This window comes from Mixophyes fleayi (assembly GCF_038048845.1).
Source record: "Mixophyes fleayi isolate aMixFle1 chromosome 9 unlocalized genomic scaffold, aMixFle1.hap1 SUPER_9_unloc_1, whole genome shotgun sequence".
Taxonomy (NCBI): Eukaryota; Metazoa; Chordata; class Amphibia; order Anura; family Limnodynastidae; genus Mixophyes; species Mixophyes fleayi.
In genome coordinates, this window is record NW_027445893.1 from 89,389 (window position 1) to 103,723 (window position 14,335).

At 41.6% G+C, this 14,335-nt stretch overlaps 1 protein-coding gene across 3 annotated transcripts; it reads right to left on the reverse strand.

The window, feature by feature from the left end:
- Nucleotides 1-13,243, reverse strand: LOC142112051 (lysophosphatidic acid receptor 6-like). Of its 3 annotated transcripts, none has more exons than XM_075193903.1 (2): nucleotides 13,071-13,243; nucleotides 1-3,309 (listed from the first exon to the last, which is right to left on the reverse strand). In XM_075193903.1, exons 1-2 carry the CDS (start codon nucleotides 13,207-13,209, stop codon nucleotides 2,222-2,224), a joined length of 1,227 nt encoding a protein of 408 aa, XP_075050004.1. In that variant the 5' UTR covers nucleotides 13,210-13,243; the 3' UTR covers nucleotides 1-2,221. The 3 variants fall into 3 exon arrangements, with proteins under 3 accessions (XP_075050004.1, XP_075050005.1, XP_075050006.1); XM_075193904.1 differs by lacking the exon at nucleotides 13,071-13,243 and adding an exon at nucleotides 12,809-12,864; XM_075193905.1 differs by lacking the exon at nucleotides 13,071-13,243 and adding an exon at nucleotides 12,611-12,782.
- Between the last annotated feature and the right edge of the window lie 1,092 nt (nucleotides 13,244-14,335).

A 14,335-nucleotide genomic window follows, 5' to 3' on the forward strand; every position in this document is an offset into this window, starting at 1 on the left:
CCCAATACGAAAAGAAAAATATGATTTTTATTGATACAAACAAACTGTGCAGTTAATGTGTGAGGACGTTATAATCACCTCTTAGTCCTTTTCATACCTTCTAACACCTCAAATGGCCAAATGGCAATGTATAAGATTTGTTACATATAACTATTCTTTCTTCAATTGTTCTTATATTTGAGCAGACTTCAAAATACAAATAGTCAAAAACAGTTACCTGTCAGTGGCACCAGGGTATAATCTCCATTAAAAAATTTGGCAATTTTGTTGCACGAAAAGGAACGGATCCCTATGGTAATACACACGGGCCATACACACGCATATTATATTTTCACATATCCCTTGTTGGGCCTGTTTTTGCATATCCCCTGTTAAAAATAAATTGTTCGTACCTGTAGTGTTTAGCACCACTGACCTCCATCTGGGACTGGGTGGAAGTTGGTACAGCAGGCAGCCTCGCAAATTGGCTTTCTGTTGCTATGACAGGACTGTCCCCTGGTAACTAGAAAAGCTGCCAGCGGGCGGTCTGCATCACCACCCCACACATCAACCCAAACTCCCCTCCTCCTCCCTGCTCCAGGTGCCCTTGCAAAAAGAAAATTAAAAAAATTAGAAAATATATTTTTGTACCTCCTGGCTGATCCGGGCCTATTTCTGTGAAGAGGCCTGGGGCTGCAGCCCCATCAGGCCCATTGTTAACCCCGCCCTGGAACTTGCTTAAACATACAGCAGAAACATTTTCTTTGTTTCCTTTCTCTCTTTAGATTTTTCACTTTCCAATAATTCTCTAGATTTCTGTGCTCTTTTTTAGTATAAAAAGTAATTATTACTTTACAAACAGCTGCTATTCTAGTTGTATCTGTACATATTTTCCAGTTCTCCTACACTGCTGTAAATATAATTTGGAGCAATTTATCAAAGTTAAGCCGTAACATACACAGAAATTGCATGCTTGTTTCAAGCAGCCTGTTTTTTTTATCCACTTCATACTCTGAAAAATAAATTATAATACTCACACCCTTATAGTGAAGAATGTATCTGCGTGTTCTCAGATATGTACTGCAATGGGCACGGCTATGCTGCAGATCACTCTTGCCGACGTGATTTTTCTCCCTTTAAAGTATTTTTACTTGAGAAGCTGTGCTCTATTTTAACATTTTCTATTACTTTTTATGTTTAAGAAAATCTAGATCTACAGAATATTCTTCCACTTCAGAAGATTCAGAAAGTTTTATGACAGGATATGAAGTTTTATTGTTTCTGAGGTACAGCAACAGCAGAGTTTCCTCTAGTTTCCTATCTATGCTTATCTTTCAAGTGAAAAAGCCACCAGTTTGTGATTCTGCTTTATACACTTGTCACCAGATTAAACATATATTCTACATTACCTACCAGATAGAAGGCTTGCTAAACACTAGCCATAAGATTAGAGATCTGCTATACATTAATTATAAGTTTAGAGGTCTGCTGTGTATATCAGCCAATGGAATTGGCTCAGTTTTATACATATGAAAAGAGAATGAGCTATGCTCTGTATACTATTGTCTACAATGGGTTCTGTGTTGTAGTCACCAAAATGAGGTGAGAGTCAGTCTTCCTCGTCAGGTTGCTTAAGGCTTCAAAACTTTTGATGGTGGCCCTCTGAAAAGTAACATGGCTATGGCTATACAGTAGACTGTGACATTATTGTAATACAATAACATAAACCATAGCCATTAAAAAAAAAATTAGCACACATATACAGTATATCATACACAATATTTTACAAATAAGATCAATAAAAGTATACTGACAAAAGTATGACATTGTCAACGGTAGAAGAAAAATATCACGTCTAAAAATGATCTGGTATCTTCTCAGAAATGTTCACTAAAGATGTCTTAGTGAAGAAATACGGCTCTTCATACTCGTCCTGTCTACAGAGTAATTACTCATAATCCTCATAATATTCAGATTCTCATCCTGCAGTAAATATTTTTAGTTCATTCAAGGCTAGAGCTAGTTGCTCCAGATCTTTAATATGCAACATAGTCAGTCATATAATTTCCTTGCATAGAAAATAAAGTATTTGCTAATTACATATCTATAATTAGCTGTAATTTGTGTAAGAAAATACCTGACCAATTCAGAGTGGACTTTTATATATTTTCACCTTGATTGAGTAGTAGTCCATACCCAAATGTTGTTCCCTTTTATTATTCCAACTTATTTATGATGGAAATTACTTTTCACACCCAGTAGACACTGATAAACCTGTATCTGTCGTGCTCGCAGTTGGGAGAGGACCAAGGTGACGATCTTCTGAACCTGACTCTACTTGATTTCCTTGAGCGTTGTCTGTCGTGTTTCTATGGTCTTTGCTACGGCTATGCAGAAAACTACACCAGCTTGTAAAGGTGTACTTGAATCTGTCCGAAGCAAAACAGTACAATATGGGATCCAGACAACAATTTGTTCCTGACATCATCCATGTAATATAATAGGCAACCTCAACTCTTTCCAGTAGAGAGCACAACGCTGGAAAGAACAAAGTGATTGTGACTCCCATTGTTCTGGTGATATGTACGGGAATATAGCAGATTATGAATATGATTAAGGAGACAAATATGGTCTGTACGGATTTGGACACCATGACTTTGCTGAGCGTGTTCATAGGATTCACCTTGAGAATATATCGACTCAGGAGACTGTAGCAGACCAATGTAATGGAGAAAGGAATGAGGAGGCCAGAGAAGAGGATCACCCAGTTCCAGAGAAAAAATAAAACCGCCTGTTCAGTTTGGTGAAAACTGAGACATTTTGTCACTCCGTGAACTTCAGAGGTTTTTAAAACAAAGAAAAATGGAATCCCTTGCAAACAGAGACAGCCCCAGACAGCAAGGCAAAGTTTGGTGATGAACGGTTTCTTGGTCAAGGCAGTTCTTTTAACAGTGTGAGCAACAGTAAAATATCTGTGAATACTGATTAAAGTGAGGAAGTAGATACTCCCATACATGTGAGTGCTGAGCAGGAAGACTTTAAACTGGCAAAAGAATGTCCCGAAAGTCCAGTGGTCGGTCAATGAGTAGATAATGATCAGAGGAGCTGCCGGGGTGATGATGGCATCGGAGATGGCCAAGTTGAACTGGATGACTACAGTTGAATTCCAGTGTTTTACCCGAAACCAGAATATCCATAAACTGATACAGTTGAAAATGAAACCAACGAAGAAGATGAAGCTCAGGAAGATGGGGATGAAAGGGTTAATTGTTTGAGGCTCACAGCCGGTGTAATTCCCCGATGTGTTCTGCATCCTGAAAGGTTGCTGAGCTGAAAATCAAATAACAGGATTTTACAAGAATTCTTACTTTATCAGATGCACAATGACATAAGTACCTCAATTATAAGCAGTGGGCCAGAGTCATTAAGGAAAGTAAGGCAAAAAAAATGAGTAAATGTTCTCCGGGACAAACCATGTCACAATGCAAGGGGTGCAAATTAGATTATTGATTTGCACATAAGTTAAATACTGGCTGTTTTTTCATCTAGCACACAAATACTTGATAGCTTTATTAATACACTGAAATTTAAAGTTGATTTAGGACATGCCCTACTCAAATTATAAATATGTCCGCACATTTTAAATTTACTTCCCCCTCCAATGCAACATGGTTTTGCCCTGGTGCAAAGTTACTCCATTTTTTATGCTTTGCTCTCCTTAATGACTCAGGCCCATTATCTTCAAATATTTTCAAAATAATTGTTTTGTATCCTCTATTAAACCACCAATGATATTGGCCTGCACTGAGCTATTGATACTGTCATTTCAATAAAGGAATCTCAAATTACCCATTATTATCCGCAATCTTACGAATCAATTATAGAAACAGAACCATTACCGTTCTCTAGTTTCCTTATTTTCAGGTTGTATAAAGTCACTTTAAACCAGTCGTGTAATTATGATGAAAAGTGCCAGGGCTATGTCAATCACAAAGGTTAGCATGTTGTGACGTATAAAATATTCATGGTTTCAATAATAATAACTTCTAAACAGGATTTCTGAGTAAAGTGATAAATTTAACTTTTAGCTCATGCAAAAATAGAACACCTTTTCTTGCCCAGAGATTAACCTAACTTAATGGAAGCGTCTGCTCACTGGACCTGTGACTAACAGGAAAGTTAGACATACAAGCAAAGGCTTTGAGTGCATCTTTGATTACCATTGGTTTCCCAGCTGTTTTTGCCTAGTCTTTTGGAGAACTACTGCCAGCTCCCGTGGAAATGACATGCTCCAACATGCACTGGCAACCTTTGGTTGGCAGGGCATGCTGGCACTTGGTGAATCACAAGTACCAGCATGCCCTTTCACTCAATGGTTACCAGTGCATGCTGGGAAATGTAGGTTTCACAATAGCAGAAAACACCAAAAATAACCACATAGACATATTTTATAATAAAGTTTAATTAAATATTCCCCTGCCTTAATGCCCTGGTTCACCACTTTAATATAAAATAGTCTCTCTTCATCGTCATTCAATAGGAAATACATATGTTTCTCCAGGGAGAAGCCACTCCAACACCACTCCCATAAAAACTGATGCAATTGCTTGTTACAAGTGGTCATCGCCAAATGACTGTGTCTTGAATTGACCTCCCTTAGCCCCTGGCCAATCACGTGCAACCAGTGTGGTAAAACATGTGTGATTGGCTGTGCGACTAAGGTGACTCTTAGTCCAGATCACAGTCATTTAGCAGCAAGCGCTGGTGCCAGTTGTGTTGGATTTTAAGGTTCTTTTCTTTCTCACTTTGGATTACAAAGATAGGAGAATTTCCAATTGGATTGCGATGGGCCAATAATTTATTTAATAATGTTAATAATTAATAATGCAAACAAGAGTTTTGTATGTTTTGTTAAAATAAACATTTAAGATTCGTGTAGTTGTGGTTTAGTTACTTATAACTGTCCAAATCAGAGACATTTTTCACACATATGTAGGTCACCTAATACAGTAAGTACAGCTTACGCAAGTAACGTAGCTCATTGCGCATGCGCAACGCTACTTGCGCAAGCTATATTTACTGTATTAGGTGATTTCCCCACTAGTGTGGGAAAATCACATAATACAGTAGTTAGAGCTTGCGCAATGAACGTAAGTTTATTGCGTACCGGACCTCTTACCTAGTAGGAGGTGTTAGCGGCGACTCCACAGTTTTTTATTTTTCTTCAATCAACATGAAAGTGTCGGGATCTTACAAATATGGGGCCCCCCTGGCCGAAGCAAAGAAGACTTCAATCAACAAGGGGCCCCTTCTGGGCGAAGTAAAGAAGATATTAATCAAGCCATTTTGGAAGTATAATTTTGCTGGGACTGGGGCAAGCCAAAACTTATGTAAGTATAATTATTAAGGGACTGGGGCAAGCACGGAGCTTTTGGAGAAGAAAGAAGACATCTTTGGTGAGTATTTGGGGTGTTTTTATTTTTAATAAATAGATGTGGTTTAAATGAGGGTGGTTAGTGTATTTATTTATTGAGGGTTTTTTATTTTTAATAAATAGATGTGGTGTGGTGCTGTTGTTTATTTAACTTTTTTTTTGTGGAACTACAGGTCCCAGCAAGCCAGGGATGTCAGGGCATGTTGGCACTTGTGGTTCTTCAAGTGCCAACATGCCCTGGCTGCCGTGGGTATGCTGGTGCTTGTAGTTATACAAGCAGCAGCATGGCCACACTGTTTTTGGCAACCTGGCTGGCTGGGACTTATAGTTCCACAAAACAAAATGGCGTCTGTTTATTTTTTTCATTCTTTATCACCGTTTTACCTTACTACCCACAGCCCAAGGGTAGTAGGAAGAGCCCTAGTGCTATCAGCACTGGGCTGGTTCTTTCTAGGGGGGGGTCCGCTCGTTTTTTTCGGCGGACCACACTCCCTAGGGAATCCATCCCAGCGCTGAACAGTCTAGGGTTGGTTAGTCATTATGGCAGGGGGACCCCTGCTGCGTGTCCCCCTGCTATAGTGCCGCCAACCTGGCTGGTTTGCCTAGTGCTGGTAAAGTGAAAATCGGGGGGACCCCACGCAAAATTTTCCCCCGATTTTCACGGGACCAGCACTAGTCAGGCAGCACTAGGGTTAAGCTGGAATAGCGGGGGAACCTCCCCCTTTTTTTTTTTTACTTTTATCTATTCTTTACAGTTTTAACACTGCCAGGGCAGTGTAACAGTGATGTGTTTCTACAACACGCTGCTATCAAGCAGCGTGTTGTATCTGGCGTGTTTTGAAGCAAACTCTCCTGAGTTTGCTAACTCGCAGCTTCATACATTGGAGACTTGTATAGCTGCAGTGGCAAACAGTGGTGAGTTTGATCTCTGGCGATTTTGCACATAGCGATTTTGACAGAAGCAGAACTCTGGCGATTTTGTATGAAAACTCAGCTTCATACATCGGCGAGTTTCAACTCTCCCAAGAAAATCGCTGGAGTTGCAAAATCGCACTTTGATACATTTACCCCTAGGTCCGCCCCTGAATAGGCTATAGTTGGTAATTGAACTCATGACTCCAGAGCTGTGAGGCTTAAGTGCTAACCACTGAGCCACCATGCTGCCCAGTGGTGGGCACGACATGCAAACTCTGCTAAATCTAAATACTCCATAAGAAAATAGCACTAAGCAGTGTGTAGCGGCGCACTATTAAGCCCTGCGACTTTCATCGGACTTGCAATAAACTCTAAATCACAGCCATATCGCTTGTTCTACATATAAGTTATTCCCTCCAACAAAATACTTCAATATGACTCTGCAAACAAACTAGTCTCTGCATAGCAAACGCATATTCCATCGGAAACAGACAACAGCAAAAACGTGCATTAACACATATTTATCAAACACTGACCCTGATTACCTTGTGCTGTGAAGGATGCTAACCTTTGGCAAGCGTTAACTCTCCTTTATTCACAAAAAAAAGCTTAGTAACCTTCAGGGCGGAAAGAGAGGCCTATTCATAGCCTAAATGCACCCATTCAGAATAAATAAAGACCAAATCAATAAAAAAAAAAAAAATTGATTGTGTTTTTACAGTAACATAATTTTGATAATACAAGGCCAAACTAACATCAACAAAACGGCCAGGAAGCTTGAGGAAATTGATGTCCGTTGAATGCAATAGAGATCCATTTCAGAGATTAATGCCTGTTTCAATGAGGAATACCTGACCGGCAGTAGTCCAAAACCCCATTAGCGTGTACACTAATGTGATCTTCAGCTTGATAAATAGGATCCATAATGTATCAACAGTTTACTAATCAGACTCTGAGTAAAAATGATTAAAATTAGAAGATTATGCTTATATATAGGTTCAGTTCAGGGCCTGGATCACCCATTAGGTGATCTAGACTTCTGATGAAGGCCCGGTGGTCTTAATGAGCCCCCAGATTTGGAGGTGTAACGTGCCTGTGCTAGACCCATGACCCTAGTCTAGGCGATCTGGGATAATTGTGGTTGGCCATGGCCTAAAGAGGGTCGACCTCGCCATTGGTGTGCTTCACAGTGCCCCCTATCAGAGACCATCCACCAATGTTACTCCAAGACTGCCCTTCCTCTACTCTATATCCTTCCTCACTCCTGTCCTCTCCACCCCTTCGATCTGTACATATGGCTGCCTCCATCAGCTTTAGAAGATATTGTAGGTAAGTGTCTTTGTGGGGGGGGGATTATGTTATGTGGGATGGCGGTATTGATGTTATCTGAGATGGATATTAATGTTATGTGTGGGGCTAGTGTGTGTGAGGGTATTAATGTTATGTAGAGGATAGTGTGGTGAGCTATTTATTATTTAGGGGCTGGTGTGTGTAAGAGCTATTAGTATTATATGGGCTATTTATGTTATATATGTGCTGGTTGGAGGTATTAATGTTATGTGGTGGATCTTTTTTTAAACATGGGCGGTATTAGAGTTATGCAATGGCTCTTTATTAATTTTGGTGTCTATTAATGTAACTAATGCATGATTGGTGGGTCTAATAAAATATTGTAGGTTATAGCAATGCCATGTAATTAGTGTAATTAATAAAAATTTAATGCAAATAAAAGTAATAACAATAATAATAATAATTTGCATTAATTATCACTATATTTTAGACATGATTCCCTGGTTCCCTCTTTATCCTTTTGATACAGCTGACCGCATATTGAATACTTCATACATGTCTAACTAGAGAACTGTAAAGATTCTCGTTTGGTTCAATTGCTGTTGATGTCAACTACTATCAGGTAATGCATTTTTGCAGGTAGCCCAAAATGTCCCAAATAGGCTGCTGAGCTGAGCTGAGCTTCCCAGGCTAAAATTTCCCTCTATTCAGTAATATAGTTGTGGGATGAGTAAAATAAAATAAAAAACAAAATATTTAAAAGTATTTATATGCACACACATACACATACATACATACATACATACAGTATATTTATATATGTATTGAAAATAACTCTAGTTCCTCCTTAACATCCGATGAATAACATTTCCTCTTTCCCATATTGCAAAATGTTTGATGGGTGAACTTTCACTATCAAAAAAAAAAAAAAAGAACATTCATATCTAGTGCATTCATTGCTATTGTTATGGTGCGTTTAAAATATATAGTCCTTGCCACATCCCGCCTTACACTTTTACTTCTGCTTCTGTTAATGTGCTTGTATACTGGGATTTAAAGAAAGCCTGTCGTTTGTAAGTGCATTTCATGGTTAGAAGGGGAGCAATATGGAGACAACTTTGGTTGAAGTAGACCGATATACGGTGGTATGTCATACCGCCACTTCTCCTACTGCTTACACGGTGGTATGTCATACCGACACTTCTCCTACTGCTTACACGGTGGTATGCCATACCGCCACTTCTCCTACTGCTTACACGGTGGTATGTCATACCGCCACTTCTCCTACTGCTTACACGGTGGTATGCCATACCGCCACTTCTCCTACTGCTTACACGGTGGTATGTCATACCGCCACTTCTACTACTGCTTACACGGTGGTATGCCATACCGCCACTTCTCCTACTGCTTACACGGTGGTATGTCATACCGCCACTTCTCCTACTGCTTACACGGTGGTATGTCATACCGCCACTTCTCCTACTGCTTACACGGTGGTATGTCATACCGCCACTTCTACTACTGCTTACACGGTGGTATGCCATACCGCCACTTCTACTACTGCTTACACGGTGGTATGTCATACCGCCACTTCTCCTACTGCTTACACGGTGGTATGTCATACCGCCACTTCTCCTACTGCTTACACGGTGGCATGCCATACCGCCACTTCTCCTACTGCTTACATGGTGGTATGTCATACCGCCACTTCTCCTACTGCTTACATGGTGGTATGTCATACCGCCACTTCTCCTACTGCTTACACGGTGGTATGCCATACCGCCACTTCTCCTACTGCTTACACGGTGGTATGTCATACCGCCACTTCTCCTACTGCTTACACGGTGGTATGTCATACCGCCACTTCTACTACTGCTTACACGGTGGTATGCCATACCGCCACTTCTACTACTGCTTACACGGTGGTATGTCATACCGCCACTTCTCCTACTGCTTACACGGTGGTATGTCATACCGCCACTTCTCCTACTGCTTACACGGTGGTATGCCATACCGCCACTTCTCCTACTGCTTACATGGTGGTATGTCATACCGCCACTTCTCCTACTGCTTACATGGTGGTATGTCATACCGCCACTTCTCCTACTGCTTACACGGTGGTATGTCATACCGCCACTTCTCCTACTGCTTACACGGTGGTATGTCATACCGCCACTTCTACTACTGCTTACACGGTGGTATGCCATACCGCCACTTCCCTTACTGCTTACACGGTGGTATGTCATACCGCCACTTCTCCTACTGCTTACACGGTGGTATGCCATACCGCCACTTCTCCTACTGCTTACACGGTGGTATGTCATACCGCCACTTCTACTACTGCTTACACGGTGGTATGCCATACCGCCACTTCTCCTACTGCTTACACGGTGGTATGTCATACCGCCACTTCTCCTACTGCTTACACGGTGGTATGTCATACCGCCACTTCTCCTACTGCTTACACGGTGGTATGCCATGCCGCCACTTCTACTACTGCTTACACAGTGGTATGTCATACCGCCACTTCTACTACTGCTTACACGGTGGTATGTCATACCGCCACTTCTCCTACTGCTTACACGGTGGTATGCCATACCGCCACTTCTACTACTGCTTACACGGTGGTATGTCATACCGCCACTTCTACTACTGCTTACACGGTGGTATGTCATACCGCCACTTCTCCTACTGCTTACACGGTGGTATGCCATACCGCCACTTCTACTACTGCTTACACGGTGGTATGTCCTACCGCCACTTCTACTACTGCTTACACGGTGGTATGTCATACCGCCACTTCTCCTACTGCTTACACGTTGGTATGTCATACCACCACTTCTACTACTGCTTACACGGTGGTATGTCATACCGCCACTTCTCCTACTGCTTACACGGTGGTATGCCATACCGCCACTTCTCCTACTGCTTACACGGTGGTAAGCCATACCGCCACTTCTCCTACTGCTTACACGGTGGTATGTCATACCGCCACTTCTCCTACTGCTTACACGGTGGTATGTCATACCGCCACTTCTCCTACTGCTTACACGGTGGTATGTCATACCGCCACTTCTACTACTGCTTACACGGTGGTATGTCATACCGCCACTTCTACTACTGCTTACACGGTGGTATGTCATACCGCCACTTCTCCTACTGCTTACACGGTGGTATGTCATACCGCCACTTCTCCTACTGCTTACACGGTGGTATGCCATACCGCCACTTCTACTACTGCTTACACGGTGGTATGTCATACCGCCACTTCTACTACTGCTTACACGGTGGTATGTCATACCGCCACTTCTACTACTGCTTACACGGTGGTATGCCATACCGCCACTTCTACTACTGCTTACATGGTGGTATGTCATACCGCCACTTCTACTACTGCTTACACGGTGGTATGCCATACCGCCACTTCTCCTACTGCTTACACGGTGGTATGTCATACCACCACTTCTACTACTGCTTACACGGTGGTATGTCATACCGCCACTTCTCCTACTGCTTACACGGTGGCATGCCATACCGCCACTTCTACTACTGCTTACACGGTGGTATGCCATACCGCCACTTCTCCTACTGCTTACACGGTGGTATGTCATACCGCCACTTCTCCTACTGCTTACACGGTGGTATGTCATACCGCCACTTCTCCTACTGCTTACACGGTGGTATGCCATACCGCCACTTCTCCTACTGCTTACACGGTGGTATGTCATACCGCCACTTCTCCTACTGCTTACACGGTGGTATGCCATACCGCCACTTCTCCTACTGCTTACACGGTGGTATGCCATACCGCCACTTCTCCTACTGCTTACACGGTGGTATGTCATACCGCCACTTCTACTACTGCTTACACGGTGGTATGCAATACCGCCACTTCTCCTACTGCTTACACGGTGGTATGTCATACCGCCACTTCTACTACTGCTTACACGGTGGTATGCCATACCGCCACTTCTACTACTGCTTACACGGTGGTATGTCATACCGCCACTTCTCCTACTGCTTACACGGTGGTATGTCATACCGCCACTTCTCCTACTGCTTACACGGTGGTATGTCATACCGCCACTTCTAATACTGCTTACACGGTGGTATGCCATACCGCCACTTCTACTACTGCTTACACGGTGGTATGCCATACCGCCACTTCTACTACTGCTTACACGGTGGTATGTCATACCGCCACTTCTACTACTGCTTACACGGTGGTATGTCATACCGCCACTTCTCCTACTGCTTACACGGTGGTATGCCATACCGCCACTTCTACTACTGCTTACACGGTGGTATGTCATACCGCCACTTCTACTACTGCTTACACGGTGGTATGTCATACCGCCACTTCTCCTACTGCTTACACAGTGGTATGTCATACCGCCACTTCTACTACTGCTTACACGGTGGTATGTCATACCGCCACTTCTACTACTGCTTACGCGGTGGTATGTCATACCGCCACTTCTCCTACTGCTGTGATTGTTGTTTTTCTCTCCAGGTCAACTTTTAATTCTATCACTTGACTTCATACAATGCGGAAAAGAATCCAGCAGGACTAAGGGGAATCAAAAAGGATTCTCTACAGCTAAGTTAAACATTTGCAGCGTTGATGACGTCACTTATTACATTACATTGAAACAGCGATTCAAATATTAAGCGGTAGGTATGAAACAGCCGCACAAGTGGAAAGCTTTCAGTTTAATAATTAACAAGTACCTATACTAACACTAATATACATACCTCCGTATCAAACGTGAAGACAGAGAATTGGATTGTCCCACAGTGTGACGCATGCTAATTACATAACACAGGGTAAGCGTAAAAGAAAATAACTAGTTTGTATATAGCTGATCTTTAATATTTATTGCATTTAAAAAATGTAGGGAAAATAATTGAAAATAAAACAAATCACAAGCTTGTCATTTATCATGCAAGAAAGGCAGCAATTGTGTAGCGGCTCTATTGTTAATTAGTTACTTTTGGTTCTATGTAATAGGACTAATTAACATCCAGACAACAGAACTGTTGCTCAGAATGTATCAAGATAAACATTAAAATTCTTCCTCAATGTTTCTCAACTCCTGTCCACAATCACCTTCAACTGTTTTAAAGAGTTCCTGCCTTGCTCATGTACAGGTGAAGACATTTAGTTGACAATGCCAAAATGCATCCCACCTGTTCTTGCATTAGGACATCCTGAAAACATGGCATGTTGGGGTTTCTTGAGGAATGCCTGGAGCCAGGAAACTTTGCTACTACACTTGTTAGCTTTGATACAAATGGAGAAATGTTTTCTTTTCCCTTAAATAGATTATTCTCTTTGATGCCAGCCCTTATAAAGGGTATCTGAGTCCAACATTCCATGCGGATGAAGGAGAAAGTGTGACTCAGCGTATATTTAGTGTAATTAGTAATAATTAGAGAGCAGCTCACTCACCTGTTCCCCTCGCAGATACAGGATTCTGAATAGTGACCGAGGACGGCTTCTCTAGGAAGTTATCTGAAATACCAGGCGGAGAACTTCCAGTAATGTTCTGTGTTACAATCTCTGTCTTCCTCTCTTTTGTAATCAGCATTGCCAAAGAGAACTGCCAACTGCAACGCAGCTATTAAACATCACAATATTTATACTCTGTAAGGGAAGTGAAAACTGCATCCTATATACATTGAATATTGTAAGACATAGAGCACGGAGTAGCTCACAAATTATGTGAGGTGACGTTATCTGTATGCAGGGCCGTATTTAGTGTTGCCCGTGTACCTAGGAGGATGAAAACACCCTAATCTAGTAACTGTGTACCCCACATACTGATGCCACCCTACCAAACACTAATTTTTCCAGTATTTATACTGGGACCAATAGGCGGTTTAAAAACTAAAGAAAAAAAATGTAAATAAAATTAATATAAAACCAATCTCTATCCCCCACCTGTGCCTAGTTTGCTTATGTGATAAATGTTGCCCTTTTCAATCGTGGTGCAAAATAATTCAAACATTATTTAGTTTAATTATGTGCAAACTTTTCTATCATAATCGGCACTGACTATTAGTTTTAAATGTGTTTAACCTGTAAAGCACAATTATTTTTAACTTGCACGATTCAGCTCACGTTCTTCACTCTTTTGCGTGCATTTGCGAGCGAAACACGTTATACCCAGAGCAAAGTTTATCTCCTATGCAAGAGTATAGGCGGGCGCAAAACAGTCAAATTAATTTGCTAAAAGGTGTCAAATGAGTGTATTGGTGATAAATTCCCTAAAAGTAGTGCGCACCACAGAGGGTGGTGAAACGATTTTGCACAGGATCAATTTAACGAGAAAATATCCCGCCTATAATCTTAGGCAGAGAATGTGAGAATGCAGCGGAATCAATTATGTTATATCATAATATGTAATATTTCAAAATGGCTTTGACAGGTAGAGAATTTTTTTTTATTTGTTACTGCAATAAATATTTTTTTTCATGTAGGTATAATATAACTTTTATATAACTTTATATTTTATAAATAATGGGTTTGTTTTTGTTTTGGTTTTTTTAAAGCAGTTCTAAGAAGCGCTTCTGTGTCATCGCCGCGGCTAGTGTACAGTACAGTGCTGCTGTGTAGGGGCAATCTTTAGTGCCCATTTGTTCGCGGAGGGGAGGGGAGAAACCCCCCCCTTGCGTGCGCCCCTGAGAAAGCATTTGTCAGAATCACTAGGTGGA